The sequence below is a fragment of the Takifugu rubripes genome, chromosome 2 (genome assembly GCF_901000725.2).
Source record: "Takifugu rubripes chromosome 2, fTakRub1.2, whole genome shotgun sequence".
NCBI lineage: Eukaryota > Metazoa > Chordata > Actinopteri > Tetraodontiformes > Tetraodontidae > Takifugu > Takifugu rubripes.
In genome coordinates this window covers 11,035,892-11,050,378 of record NC_042286.1, presented here as the reverse complement: position 1 = coordinate 11,050,378, position 14,487 = coordinate 11,035,892, and the positions used below count along the sequence as shown (strand labels likewise).

Sequence of the window (14,487 nt, the reverse complement as noted above, 5' to 3'; positions counted from 1 at the left end):
AAAGGGGAAAAGTGGCTGCACTAAAATGACAGCTTTGTCTCCATTTGTATTGTCTGATGTCAAGCATGACCTCTTCACTCTGCCAATACGTGGGTAAAATGGAACATTCAGTGATGCGCGCACACACAAAAAAAATCCCCACTGATGATAATTTGCTTAAGCAAACACTGGTGAGCAGGAATCCCTGCACGCAAACACAGATGCTTAACGCCCACCTCTGCTTAAATCACACCTGCAGGAGGCAATTGATGCAGCACAGTTGGAAAAAAAGCTCTCTACACAACATAATGTGTCAGATAATTACAGTGCATGGTGGAAATTCGTCAGCACGTTGCCAATTTTTTATGCTTTTTCCCTTTACGTGCATGAAGCGAGAGCGTCTCCACAGAGTAACTCGTGTTCCTCTGGTGACATGGTGGCGCTCTGGACGCTTTGCTGTGGTTCAGGAGGGTGGAGTTCTGTTAGGATTGACAGTCAAAACTCTGCCTGCCTCTGTTTTTAAATGGCCACCACATGTGACATTTTCTGGGTATAATTTTCACCGTCTTCCCCCAAGTATGTGTTAATATCCTGGTATAAAACATTTATGCTAATGTCCTGGTTATTCTTCATAAAGGACATTCATTTTACCTTGATGGAGAAATAGAGACACATGCATTACAAAAAGAGCCAGAAATGAGGACTCCTACTAAACTTTTTACGTATGCATGTTTGCTGGTTATCCACATTTGACTATTTAAAAAATTCAACAGCCCACATGTTTGGAACTCACTTTCCAATGTGAGCTATCTTGTGGTTTTGAGCCCCTCCACTCTTCCTGGGGTTAGGATGGAAGCTCCATGTCTCAGAGATGATCATTAGTCCAGACACCATGGCACGAAAAGAGTCAAAAGGTTTCAACTCACGGGGTCGTTGATTTGAGATTTGGGGCAGCGAGGCCACGCGTGACCTTGCACAGCTGAGAACTCATGGATCTACATCGTATTATCGCTCTGTTGTTCAATTTCCAAGGAAAACCCAGCTGCAGCCGCTTGTTAACGTGTCCTTGTTATATCACTGCTGCCATTTATGCACTATTGTGTATTGTGAACCACCTATATTTTATCTTTTAGGTTTTCTAGGCCAGAGAGGGTCCTCTATCTTTCTGATGCTTTGTGATGCTGTCCTCCATCGCCCTCCCCATTAGTCCCATTCTGAGCCTGTGAACTCTTGTCCATAAAACGCTCATTCTCCACATGTTCCTCACCCCCCCCCCCAACCTCTCATCATGTTATAGATAATTTAAAGAAGACTAACTTGCCTTGAGTGAATTGATTATAGCACCAGATAGTATGAAGAGAATGCTGATAACTTATAGTTAATATATCTTTTGTACTGCTGTAATTGTTCTTTTAATATAGGAGATTTGGAATACGCAGCTGAGCAAATGTTCTGCAGCGGGCCTGGCGACTGTTTTCCTGTCTGAGCCTCCAGAGCGAGTAATGACACGCTCGGCTGAGCCTGTCATCCACCGTATGGCTGCGTTTTACCTCCCCTGTGTTGTTCTCTCTGTCCTTCAATCACCACTCTCGAGCTCCAGCGCTCTATTTATTTCATGAAGTGAAACATTTGTTTGTGGAAATATTAACGCTTGGCGCTTTTGATTGTTCCCGATTAAAGCGGCGCCCCCGTGAGATCGATCACTACTGCCAAAGGCAGGTGTTTGTATGAGGAACGCTGCAGAGCGCACCACAGGCCAGACAGGATGTAATTTAAGCAAAGGTGCGTTTAGATTTCTGCAAAAAGCAGGTAAAAAGACCACACTAACCAAAGTAATTATATGACTCGAGGGCCAAGGAGACTGGTTTCAAAGCAAGGAGTGATGGGAACAAAAACCTCTTTTGGCATAAACACTGAAGGGGCAGAAATGCAGGAAGTACATGGAAGTGGCAGTGCTCGACAGATATTCCATGACAGAAGCAGTTGTTTTTAAGTGGGCCACACCTGGGTATTTCACTTCCCCCCTTCCTTTTCCTGTTATCTGTCTGCAGTTAAAGGGAAAGATGAGTCTCTATTTGAAGTTCCCCCATGAATAAAATAAAAACATTACCAACAAGATACTCCATGTAAGACATAAAGCTGTTAGTTGCCCTGGACTATATTCTATAGACTACACAGAGGACTAACCTTCACCAAATTGACTATTACTACTTGCAGAATTATGCAGCATCTATATTGAGCAGACACTGATTTGGATTGTTATCAGTCACTCTGGACACACACCTACTCAATAGGGTGGAGGACAAAGACGCAGAAGGAGGATTTCACAGCGTTCGGAGACAAAACCCGCTTTGAGGACCAGCATGAGTCGCCCATTGAGTCAGAAGTAGACCGCTGTCTTCTACGGAGCCTTAGAGATTGCTCAGATATGCTCTAATGTCTGCTTCGACAAGGACCGCTTTATCCCACAGCTTGATGTCATAAATCTCTCACACGTTTAAGTCAACGCTACCAATCTGAGGAAGTCTGGAAACGGCAGCGTGGGTTGTGAAGAGGGGAGCTTGACAGAAACTGTCACCTCTGGATACTGATTATACATCTGCAATGTGCAAACAAAGCTGCTGCTGCTGCTGCTGCTGCTGCCTGAGGAATGCAGATGTCTCTCGTGCCCATGCAGGTCCAAAGGTCTCTCCTGCCCAAGCATGCTAATAACATTTCCCTCAGTCAAAATGTGGGTGCCTAAGACAAAATATCAAACTGACCTCTGTGTCTTTATGGATTGATATTGTTTCAGTGGAAAAGCCAAAGTTCAGATGTATGAGTCCTAATTTAGTGCGTAGCTGCTAATGGACAATTTCCTGTTGTCTCGTATATTTACTTATTTTGATAAAGCCACAGCTGTAAAGAAAACTTCTTCTTCTATGAATCTGTCTGTGCCTATGAGTTAGAACCCAACTCTGAAGTGGGTTTGAATGATTTTGTTTTCCCCGGGAACCGCCGTCACTTCAGACACTCGGCAGGCACCGCGGTCCTTCACGCCCGTGTCGTTACGCGCAGCCTTAATTAGCATATGAAAATGTTGTATACACTTCAGCACGCTGTTGCGTCAGTAGTCCCTGAGCAGCACAAGAGGGGCTTTTGTTCTCAGTCATGCTGTCATTTGTCTGTATCAGCGTTACTTCAGATTCTGAGGTTTATGCCAAACGCGCCGTGACCAGAACACCTCCACGCTGACTAACGCGGTTGAGCTTTTTGCCGCTGCATGCGTGAATGCTAATGCTTTAAATGCAGAAACTAGCTCGCCATCTGTAACCTGTGTGTGTCTCCTTTAGGTATGTGTCTGGGAAGCTGAGCTGACTGAAGAGCTGGTGCCGCACAAGTGCAGGGAGAATGGACGGAGAAGAGTTCCCTCCCCCACCACCTGAGTGTAAAGTCAACAGCGCTGTGTCACTCACACATGCTACTTTCTTTGTCTGTCACTTCATTCTGAAGTAAACGCTGTCGGAGGTGTTCCCACTGCACCCTGTCCCTCAGCTCATCTGTTCATGCCAGCTGCGTTGTTTCCTGTGGCTTTATTTCCTCTCACTGCCACTTATTTCCTAATGAAGATAACAAAGGAAAACTGCACTACGTCTATGTAGTGGCGTCTAAGGCAACTGATCCCTAATTAACTTTTTTTCTACATTGTGTTCTTGTCCTTGTGCACTAAAAGACCACTCACCTGTACTATCTGTTCAGTTTAATTAGCTCGGGTGGTGAAAACAGGGTGTAGAGTCGTGAAGAATTCTAGCTGTGGGCCACACGTTCTGCATAATGTGCATAATGCTGTAGGAGCCATATTTCAGTAGTTAAATAACTGGACCTCTTCATAGTTAAGTCCTGACGTTATTAGTTCGTTCTCCATTATGGGCCACAGATTGCTCAAATCCAAGCAGTCTGTAAAGTAGGACGATGAGTCCAGATGCCCCCCCCCCACACACACACACACACAGGTTTCCCCAACTGTCTGGTAGAGATAATTAAAAGGCAGCCTCAGCAAATTCCAGTTTCAGTAGATTTAGGGAAAGCAACAGCAACACCTGTTGACTCCAGCAGCTCTTCTAGTGGTCGGTTCACTGCCCGAAGGCCACGTATAGCTGGGCGTCATGACATTCCTCTGTTTTCCTACTGCTGCCGAGTGTGTGAGCTGGGCCACAGAGGAATGAGGAGGGCAAAATCTGCTGTCGTGTTGGGAATAGCACACAATGTGCCTCAGTATTAGGCTGAATGCTACACACACTCCCACACACACTCCCACACACACTCCCACACACACAGACTCAGACAGCTTGCAGAGATAAACACCAGCCATAGAAATACTTGGGCTACAAATGGCCAGGGCTACTTTGTTGTCAGGGCGATGCTGGGACTTATTGTAACATATACGAGCAGACCATTATGTACATGTGTACCATGTGTAGATGCCACCCAAGGAACACAATCCATAGTGTGATTTTCAATTGTCACCACGTCTCCACATTCTTGTGTGTCACTTAGTTCACTTATTTCATGCATATTTCTCTTTATATAAAGACATAAAGTTAATATTAAGTGTAGTTTTCCCCGCTATGTTTAGCATGTAACATGGAATGTCTGAAGTAAGTGTGATCATGTGATCATGTGCGTATGTATGTTTGCACTGGAAAGGGCATTAACGTTATCATTTAGCTGTGGTGCTAATTATGCTCTAGCTAACCCAGGCATGCATAACCCTAAAGTCAAGTATCAGTCTCCAAGATCAATGTTTAAACACGGGTGTAAATTGAATGTGACACGCTGCCTGGATAAATCTAATCAAATATTGCCATGTTCTATTTTGGTCCAGTCAAGGGTTTGACATTGGGATTGGATGTGAGGGCAGCACAGGGTCATTATTGGCATATTTACCACGGTCTTGCTGTGACTGCTAAAGAGCCAGTTGTGCCTTATCTCCGGCCACACACTTATTCATTGTTCTGCAGATGGAAAAAGACAGATAACATCTCTGTTTAAAGGTTTACCCTTTGCACCCCCCCTTTTTGTGGGACTGAACTCACTGGTGCAGATGGACATGGAGTCAGAACTTTGACCTGGAACATTAGTCACAGGCTGTTCGCTCAGGGTGGAACTACCTGTCAGGGCCTGGAGCCTGAGGGAGCCGCCCTGGTGATTTAGAGCTGCTGGGAGACGCTTCACAGATACTCAGACTGTTGAGTTCAATCCAGAATTAACCTGGTCACTGGATTGTTGAAACACACTAACTCGGAGAGATAACAAAGCACGTTACAGTGGACGTGGTTTGTTGAGAAATGTCAGTTAAAACAGGCTTAGGAAGCAGGTGCACATGCTAAGCAGAAGTGTTGCATGTGTAGCAATCTAGGAATTAAGGGGGGGACAGGAACGGTCAAAATGCTGGAACCCAGAATTGAACCTGGGACCTTCAGAACTACAGTCTAACACTCTCCCAATGGAGCTATTTCAGCCAGGAGCTGGTTCTTTGGCCTCCTACTAGTGCTAGTGATAACCACGCTTCAACATGTCCTGAGGTCAAATTAAACTAACAGCAGCATTTACCATCTTAAAGAAGGCAGCAAATATTTCAGTGGTTTTATCATTAGTTTAAGATGACTGACCACAGTGTGCATAGTTTTAAGCAAGTAATTACAAGGAAAGACATGCAGCCACCTTGAGAAATCTGGGCTTCCTCTATCTTTGTTAATTAAGCATCGCTGTCCTCCCTGTGCTTGTTACATCTGATAACAAGTCTGTACTGCGCAAGTCACCAATGGGAGTAACAACTCTCTTTCCTGCTGGCCTAATTGGAATGTGGAAACTTGAAAGACATTTTTCTGTTGGCTTCCTGTCTGCTGCAGAGTGACTGCTCCGATATGGAGACGGTGCCTGTGAAAACTTAGTTTGTCCTAGTTTGCTGTTTCGGTGCAAATCTCGTGTGAGAAAACAAAGCACTGCCACCTACGTGTGTCCGTTAGCAGTGAAATAAAACTTCTATAAGCATGTAAGCATGTTCAGAATGATGACCCTTATTGGAAATAAGTTAATAAGAATTAGAACAGAAAGCTAATGAGTCCAGCAGCTCCTTCATACTGCAGAACTGTTGAGGATCCGTTGTTCTCTGCTTCTGTTCTGTGATTCAGCTGCCCTCTTTGCTCCTAGTGTTGGCAGACAACGATGCCTTTGTGGATGAAGATGAGGGGGAAGCCTTTGACTTTGACAGCGGCGATGACATCCCAGAGGCTGACCACCCTCCCCCCGAAGCCCCTTCTCCCAGTTGCGTGGGTGACGGCCGGGACCGTGGCGAGGCCAGTCGCGCTCTCCCCAACCCTGACCTCCCAGAACCTCCCATCGCGTCCAACACAGCTCCAGCGTTAGCAGACACTACAACCACCAGCAGACCCCGTGCAGCAGGTGGGGACACGGCAGAAGAGGTGGCTCCTGCTGCTGACAGGGAGGCTGCTTTACCTCCACCGCCTCCTCTTAACTCTGACCCCAAACACACAGGTTTGTAGCAATAGTCGACATTCTAGTTGTTGTTGTTTCATGTATTTAGTTTGTGTTACCATGATAAACCAAGTAAACTGTGACGTAACACTATTATGACCTTATTGAGAGCCCGTTGGTGGTGCGTCCACAGGGTGGGAGGACAAGGAGGCATCTGACCCTCCACAGTCTGCCCCAAAGAGCGCCCCCCAAAGCAAAGTCAACCCCTATTCTGTGATTGAGATCAATCCTCTTCATCACCAGCTGCCCGAGCAGCAACACCAGCCCCTCCCCTCTGCAGCCTCACCGACAGAGTCCAAAGACCAGGCCAGGGAAGCAGAAGATACCAGCACCAGTCATGTCGGAGTCACTTCTGTATACTCGGTGCCGGTGCCCCCCGGCTACGCAACCCCCTCGAATGTACCGCTCATCACCCCAGCTTACACCACACCGGTGATCATTCGACACCTCTCTGTGGACGATGACGGTAAATTAGATCATTCGGGCGTTGAAAAATCTTGTGTGGATTTTTATTCTAGCTTTTGAGAGGGATTCTCCAGTCACAGGGTTCAGAGCTGCCGCTGCGCTCTGTCCTTTCTGTTTTTCAAAAGCCTTGCCACAAGGAAATGGGGACTAAATTTAGCCCTCCCCAAAGATCTCTGCTGGCTGTGAGGTTTTTCCGGTTTCCCAAAAAATTCTAGCAATAGCAGAGTCCAAGCCTGTGGCCTGGCACACTGAAGACCCTGATTACACTGTAATTTTCTTACAGAGACACAGAGGTCGCATTAGAATGAAATACTCAGATCTTTTAGGGCTTAAAACTTGGAATGTCATCAACTTGTGCAATAATAATTTTTAATACAGTCTTTACCCTCTTTTGTTTTCTAGAAAACTAATTTTCTGAAGAGTTTTTCAACTGAATAGAAGTGTAAATAACTTTATTTACCACAAATCCTTTTGTTTCCTCAGTTGTTTGTTACCCAAGTGCAAATGGACTCATTAGTGACCTCTAGTGGTAAATAAATGCAGTTATAACAACGTTTCAAAGTTCTCCAGAATCCAGGATGTCTTCTTGCCTTATTGTAGATTTATTTTCATAGCAGTGTATTAGAAATAACCACTCTTTTGTTTTTAATTTGAAAGCCTTTCCTAGGATGATATATGTTCTTGTAGGTTTGCTTTTGAACAGTTTTTTCTTTCCTCACTCAGTCACAGTTGTTGGGACAAGCGCTGCCTCTTCTGACAGGTACGACACATGTTGGTACTGTTTAATTTCTATTGTAGTTTCTGGTGAACGTAGTCATTCTTAGATGAATATCAGTGAAGACAAAATAATACAACAATGTTACATTTCTTAGTTTATATGAAGTTTAAATGATTTCTTTGTGTGTTTTTTGGAAGTATTTTCAATGAAGAATATCCACCTATTACAGAAGAGGATGCTTTGGCTAAATGGGCAGCGGATCCTGCCAACACTGCATGGATGGAAAGTAAGAGAGAAAATCTTTATCTGATGGAAAGAATGCAATTGCTAGTGATACGTACTTGCCTGTGCACAGAAAGTCTGTGCCTTCGGGCCAATTCCTACATACTTCCTTCCTTGCTCTTTTGAGGAAGCAGATACTGCAGAAGCTTTTCTTTTGAACATCCCATTCTGTTTAGTGCTTGAACCAACTTTTGAATGTTTAAAATCAATGCCTGCTTCAGGTCCAGATGACGTGATTTATGATGACGTACCCAGAGAGAATTCCGACTCCAACACAGGTTAGCAATCATATTAGTTTACTCTCAGTTCCTGTCTGTTGCTGTTGCTGTGGTTTTGTTTTAGTTTTAGTTTGCATGTGCTCCCTATGTTCCGTGGATAACAGTATTTCCATAAAGAGCATCGAGAAATGATCTTATTTATACAGATCCAGATGAGATGATTTATGATGATGTGGAGGTTGGAGAGGAGGGGGGTTGTAACAGCTCCCTGGACAACGGCTGGAGCTCCAGTGAGTTTGAAAGCTACGATGAGCACAGCGATGCAGAAGGTTGCCCGGAGAATGGCGTGCCCCATGCTTTCATGAGACGAAAGCCCCCTCAGAGGAAAACCCATGTATGTATAACAATTGCTCTGTTCTTCCTCTTACAGAGGACAACAACTCTTACGGCAGTATGTGACACATCTGTGCGGGGGTGGAGACAAAGCAGGGATTCAATTTTTGTTGCTTTGTGAAGGATGTTTTTCTTTTGTCCGACACGATAGTTTATATTAAGATAGTGATAAAGGAGTCTATACAGTGAAAACAACTGATCAGTAATAAAGTCTGTGTGTTTAGGATGGAGAATCCAAGAGATGAGTCAAGGCTTTCTCGCCAGTTTACAAAAATGGATTCTCTTTTCTTAGTAAAAAGCTGAAAATGTAAAAAAAAAAGACAAATTGTTTAGCATGAGTTGAGGTCATAATAGGAAGGGAATGTGTGTAATGTAAAGATAGTGTTCTAGTGTATTTTCACCATACAGTTTTTCAGAAAACCTCCAGAAACTTCAGCCATCTTTCCCCTCCTTCGTCCTCTGATGCACCTTCCTGAATAAGTCAATTCAACAGAAACGTTCAGGGGCGGACTGAGACCACAGTAACCTGTAATGCCTGCTTTGCTTTTGTTTAGCTCTCTCAAGATCTGACACGCTTGAAAGAACACTATGAGAAAAAGATGAAAGAGCTAATGGCAAATACAGTGGGAACAGTAGAGCTGCAGCAGCTCAAACAGAAACACGAGCAGAAGGTAAAACAGCTGAGGCTGAACTCACCTGTCTGTGTTAGTAGTCCCAGCCCTTTACCCTCAAGTCTAGTTTAACTCTTTAGGCATCTCTCACTGACTCCATACTCCATCCTGCTCTGATGTGAATGACTCCAGGTGGTGGTAATGGTGATACTGGTGTTGGGAATGCAGTTCATTCACGTTCCTGTTGGCTGCACTGGTTTGTCTCGCTCATTTACGTAGTGGAGGTTGTTGTAGATCCTGTTTACATTTTTAAAGTTAACCATTAGTGGCAATGATACACGTGCCTCCGGTGTAGCAACGCATTCTTTGTGTTTACGATGTACTAATGCGTTTTTCTTGTCCAGTTGTTGGTCTGTTCCATCGCTCCACTGCTTTTATTCCCCCTTTCTAACACAGCTTCCGTCCTGCTTATCTTAAGCAGGACTGTCAACTAAGTTCCTGAATATTTCTGTATTATTTTAAATATTGTTTAAGGCGAGTTTTTGTGGAGAGTGAAACATTTTAATGTTGTGTTGTCAAAGATGCAAAAGCTGGTGAAAGCAGCCAAGGAAGGGACCAAAGATGGACTTGAGAAAACCAAAGCTGCAGTGAAGAAAGGCCGTTGCTTCATCAAGACTAAATCCTTCTGTCAAGGTTTGGAAGACGCTTTTACAAATAACTATTTGTCCACCTTTTACTATACAGGCTTTTTTTAATCAAAATTGAAGTTTGAATAAAATCCTGTTCATTATTTAGAGAGGAAGTCATCCTGTTTTGAGGATGAGGAGTCTGAACTCTTTATTGAGGTGGACTGCTTCAACGTGGAGCCAGTTTTCTGTCCAGCACCAGATGATCTCACGCAGCAACAGGTACAATGTTTCCTTCCCTCCTGCTCCGCTTGCATGACGGCTGCTTTTGGCCATAAAAAGACGACTCCCAACAGTCAGTGTTCTCCCTGTTGTAGCTGGTGAGAAGATGTATCTTGGGTTCTATCTTGGAGAGTGAGAAGAACTATCTTGATGCGCTGAAAAGGATATTGGAGGTATGCACATAAGGTTGCAGTGAGCACATATCCACCGTTATATGATTTTAAGTGTTCTTTTCCCACTTTATCTGCTTCATCAGCACTATGAGAAACCCCTGTCTCAGATTGAGCCGAGGCTGCTGAGTGACAGGAAGCTGAAAATAACCTTCTATCGGGTGAGGGAGATCTTGCAGTGCCACTTCCTCTTTCAGATCGCCCTAGCCAGCCGCGTAGCCGAGTGGGACAGCCTGGAAATGATCGGGGATGTCTTTGTGGCGTCGGTAGGATGACGTTTCATACTGCTTTGTAATTATCTAACAACTCACAGTTGTCACAGTTGTCGTGCAACATCTCAATCATAATTGCTCACCTCACTATTTGTATTTCTGTGATAAAAATAATAATGCACCTTATAGTGTGATGTCGCAACACTCATCAGAGTCAGGTCTGGTGTTACATGCACCACAAGCAGCGCTTCATAAACAGTTCTGAGCATTATCCAAATCACATGGGGCTGTTGGGTTTGGCAAAATGTGTGTTTTATGTTGTTAATTTAGCTATCTGTGCATCTGTGCTGTGTCACAGATGGATCATGCCATTACACAATTTATGCTATAGGTTCAAATAGGCTTAATGTCACATTCCCTACTTAATGTATGCATGCATGTGCGTTGTTTCCAACCGTCCTGTTTTCTCAACAGTTTTCAAAGTCCATGGTGCTGGATGCCTACAGTGAGTATGTGAACAACTTCAGCACTGCAATGGCCGTGGTGAGAAAAACCTGTGCTTCCAAACCCGGCTTCCTGGAATTCCTTAAGGTTCGAGAGAAGTGTTCATCAAGTCACAAATGTTCTTGCTTTTAGGATCTTTGTGTGTTTGTGTAATCAGCATTGCAATAAAATCTTCACTGCCGTGTCTCCCCACGCTCAGCATCGCCAGGAAACAAGTAGTGACAGAATGACTTTGTATGGCCTGATGATGAAACCTATCCAGAGATTTCCACAATTCATTTTGCTCCTTCAGGTAGAAAGAAACGTTATCACATTCTTATTATTGGAAATATTCGCGTTATGAATATTTACCAGTAGGGGGCGGTACATACACATATTTGAACACTGATTTGGGCTGGCAGTAAAATCCTCCCTGATTTGCATTTTCTTTTACTTAGATTTTTTTTAAGTGTGTGTCATTTATGTGATTCGTTAACAAAGATTAAATGATAATATGCAATGCTTCTTCAGGACATGCTGAAGAACACACCGGTCGGTCATGCAGACCGTCTGCCCCTGCAGATGGCGCTGACCGAACTGGAGACCCTGGCAGAGAAGCTTAACGAAAAAAAGAGGGAAGCTGACCAACGATGTGAGATCCGTCACATCGCAAAGGCCATGAACGAACGCTACCTGAACAAGGTTTGCATCTGAATCTGATTGATTCATTGCTCAGGGAGCGTATTCATATCGGCTGACCATGGACCATCAAATGCTCAGAAGACTGAGTAGACACCAATTTCCCCTGGTTATTTGTGCATCTGCAGCCTCCATTGTATAGAAACATGTTTACCTCAAGTCTGGCTGAGCTGTGTGTTGCACTGCTGAGACCTTGTACAGCATCTAAGTATAACACTGCCTGTTCCATCAGCTTCTGAGTAACGGCAGCCGCTACCTGATCCGTTCAGATGACATGATCGAGACCGTCTACAGCGACCGTGGTGAAATCATTAAAACTAAGGAGCGACGCCTCTTTTTACTCAACGATGTTCTCATGTGTGCCACACCCAATATCCGGTAAGAGGAACAAAGCAGACCTGTTCTCCTCTGATTTGCACCTTCTTCAGTACTAAGTCCTCTTTGTTGCTCACTTTTAGACAGTAATAACTCTTATTTCACCTTCTGTATGGAAATATCAACACATCTACAAATTGAGCTCAACTGTAGAAAGTGAAGATTAAAAGAGAAAACACTTTGTAGATCTGGTGTCCTTGAAGAGACATTTGACCACAGGGACATTCTGGGATTAGTACGTACATGCTTCACCCACTGTGGTTTGCTGCTTAGAACAGGTTAATGAAATGGTTCTATTTTAGCTGCTTCTATCCTGGGATTGGAGATTGTTGTTTACTATACTGTCTCATGCTACTATGTATGTAGGTTTATGCACCTGCAGGACAGAAAATATCGAGTATTTGATATTTATAACACAGATGTGAGTCTCTGTCACTTCCTCCTATCTGCTCTCTCCAGATGTCCGGAGGGCAGCGGGAATGGCAACAGCCATGCCCCTCATGACCAGAAGTTTCTGCTGAAGTGGAGTGTCCCTCTTAACTTTGTGGAAATCCTGGAGTTTGGGTCCAGCGAGGACATGGCCGACAACAGTCACTACCCAGCACCGCATTCGGGGGAGAAGGTGGTCATCAATGCAAAGCCAAGTATGAACCACGGTCTCTCGCGGTCTCAGGGCGAATCCTAAGCAGTCTGTCGGTGTTTATGATGCTCTCTGGAGTAATTGGCTGTTTGAGTTGGGTTCTCAATGCGGATAATATATTCATGGGAACATCATTAAGCTGCAGATTTCCAGTTATGAAGAGTAATGTAATGGTGTGTAGAAGTGAATGTGTTTGTTTCTCACTTGACATTTTCAGACATTTAAATGTGAAATTGTCTCAGCCCCTTCAAGCCTCCAGCTGAGTGTGTGTTTCTTTCCAAATGCAGTCCTTCGGTCTGCCATCTGCCAAGTGATTCTAGTCTTTCCATTTGGGTTCTGTTCTGACACAGGCAGCTGCTCAGCCACTTTAAAAAGCCCAGAGCACACAAACAAGGGCTCGACTGAGAGTGTATGTTTTTGTGGTCGCAGCACTGCATTTTTACTGTAGTCTCTTATTTATTCTACAGCGCGTGTGTGTGTTTAAACTGAGGTATTGGTAGTGCACATTACTGTAGTGCTGAGGGCTGTGCTTGTGTACGGTCTTTGGATGGTCAAAGGTTGTGTTTAAACTCTGAGGTCAAGGACTCAGTGGCAGCAGGCTGTAATACACACAACACCGTTTATTTCTCACACACCTTCAAGCTCTGAATGTTTGACTTTTATTAGTAATACAGTTATATAATCTCCAATCTGCTGCTGCGGGTTGTGCAGCAGTACAGCCCACCCACCAGTTTGATGGCCATCAAAGTCAAATTTCAGCCCTTCTACACAGGATTGATCTACATGTATTTGTGTCGGTTTTCAAAGTGTCCCAGTAGCTCTTCATCATCTTTTTTAAGTGAAAAGGGTAAATGGGAATCTCCTGTCCTGCCACCTGCCTCCCCATGGGTACATGGACCAGATGGCACAGACAGACCCGAGTAACATCTGTTCTGGCTGTTCAATAACATAACTAACAAATTCGGTCATTTTGATTGGATGGATTTTGGTCCTGTCTGATTTGTAAATGTTAAACTCAAGTTCCAGTTCTCCGTGTGCTTGAGAGAATCTGTTTCCAGGAACTTTAAGCAAGTGGAAACGATTGAGCACAGCCCAGTGTTTTCAGCCAAAGGCAGCTGAGTGACCAGACTGCAAAGAAGGCAGCGAAAAGACTCTCCAGCGAATGATGTCACCTCCTCGCATGTCTGTGTGCTGAGTTCATCTCTTCTGTACGCTGCGTAGTAATCAGGCCGCCATCCAGACGGGTCATTTCTGGGCGATCTGAAGTATGTCATATTTGTGGATGCACCATGTTGTTTGTGCTCAGGAAGGTTGACTGTTTTACCAGAAACCATCAGAGTGAAGGAGCCCAGCTGGGCTCACTGTCGGGGGACTGTTGATTCGTCTTCCACTTTTTTGTTTGGACTATTTTAGGTCCAGGATGTACATCAAAATCGAGTATTTATAGATACTTCAGATACTTTGTGTAGGTTACAATCTGATCGCAGCACTTCTCTATGCATACACTTTAATAATAGAGTTATATTTGAGTCTTTATGCCTGATTCTTATATAAAACCTAGTGTTGCAACAATAATATCAAGAATTAGAGAAAAAAAGCACTGGAAGAGCACAGACCTATGCTAGCGTAAGCGTAAAAGTCCCTCAGCTTTCATCTCTGGAAGATCATTAGAATTGAATCATTTGTTCTGTGGCCCTTTATCAACACTTCCTGAAAGTGTCATTAAACTCCATTCAAACCTTTTTGAGTTACTTTGTTAAAATCAAACATACGCTGGCTGCCACTTAACCTCCTTGG

The 14,487-nt window shown here is 44.1% G+C and overlaps 1 protein-coding gene across 2 annotated transcripts in view; it reads left to right on the top strand.

The window, feature by feature from the left end:
- arhgef10 (Rho guanine nucleotide exchange factor (GEF) 10) overlaps positions 1-14,487 on the top strand; it is a 30,384-nt gene that overhangs the window by 1,240 nt on the left and 14,657 nt on the right. Inside the window, exons 2-18 of one of the 2 annotated variants that reach the window (XM_011616129.2) lie at positions 3,312-3,406; positions 6,172-6,516; positions 6,650-6,982; positions 7,705-7,741; positions 7,897-7,985; positions 8,203-8,259; positions 8,406-8,593; positions 9,147-9,263; positions 9,785-9,896; positions 9,999-10,111; positions 10,207-10,284; positions 10,368-10,547; positions 10,968-11,084; positions 11,197-11,289; positions 11,508-11,678; positions 11,908-12,053; positions 12,510-12,694. In XM_011616129.2, coding sequence (XP_011614431.2) covers positions 3,370-3,406; positions 6,172-6,516; positions 6,650-6,982; positions 7,705-7,741; positions 7,897-7,985; positions 8,203-8,259; positions 8,406-8,593; positions 9,147-9,263; positions 9,785-9,896; positions 9,999-10,111; positions 10,207-10,284; positions 10,368-10,547; positions 10,968-11,084; positions 11,197-11,289; positions 11,508-11,678; positions 11,908-12,053; positions 12,510-12,694 — 2,398 coding nt within the window. In that variant the 5' untranslated portion in view covers positions 3,312-3,369. The remainder of the gene's footprint in view (positions 1-3,311; positions 3,407-6,171; positions 6,517-6,649; positions 6,983-7,704; positions 7,742-7,896; positions 7,986-8,202; positions 8,260-8,405; positions 8,594-9,146; positions 9,264-9,784; positions 9,897-9,998; positions 10,112-10,206; positions 10,285-10,367; positions 10,548-10,967; positions 11,085-11,196; positions 11,290-11,507; positions 11,679-11,907; positions 12,054-12,509; positions 12,695-14,487) is intronic. The other variant, XM_011616135.2, reaches the window with a different exon arrangement.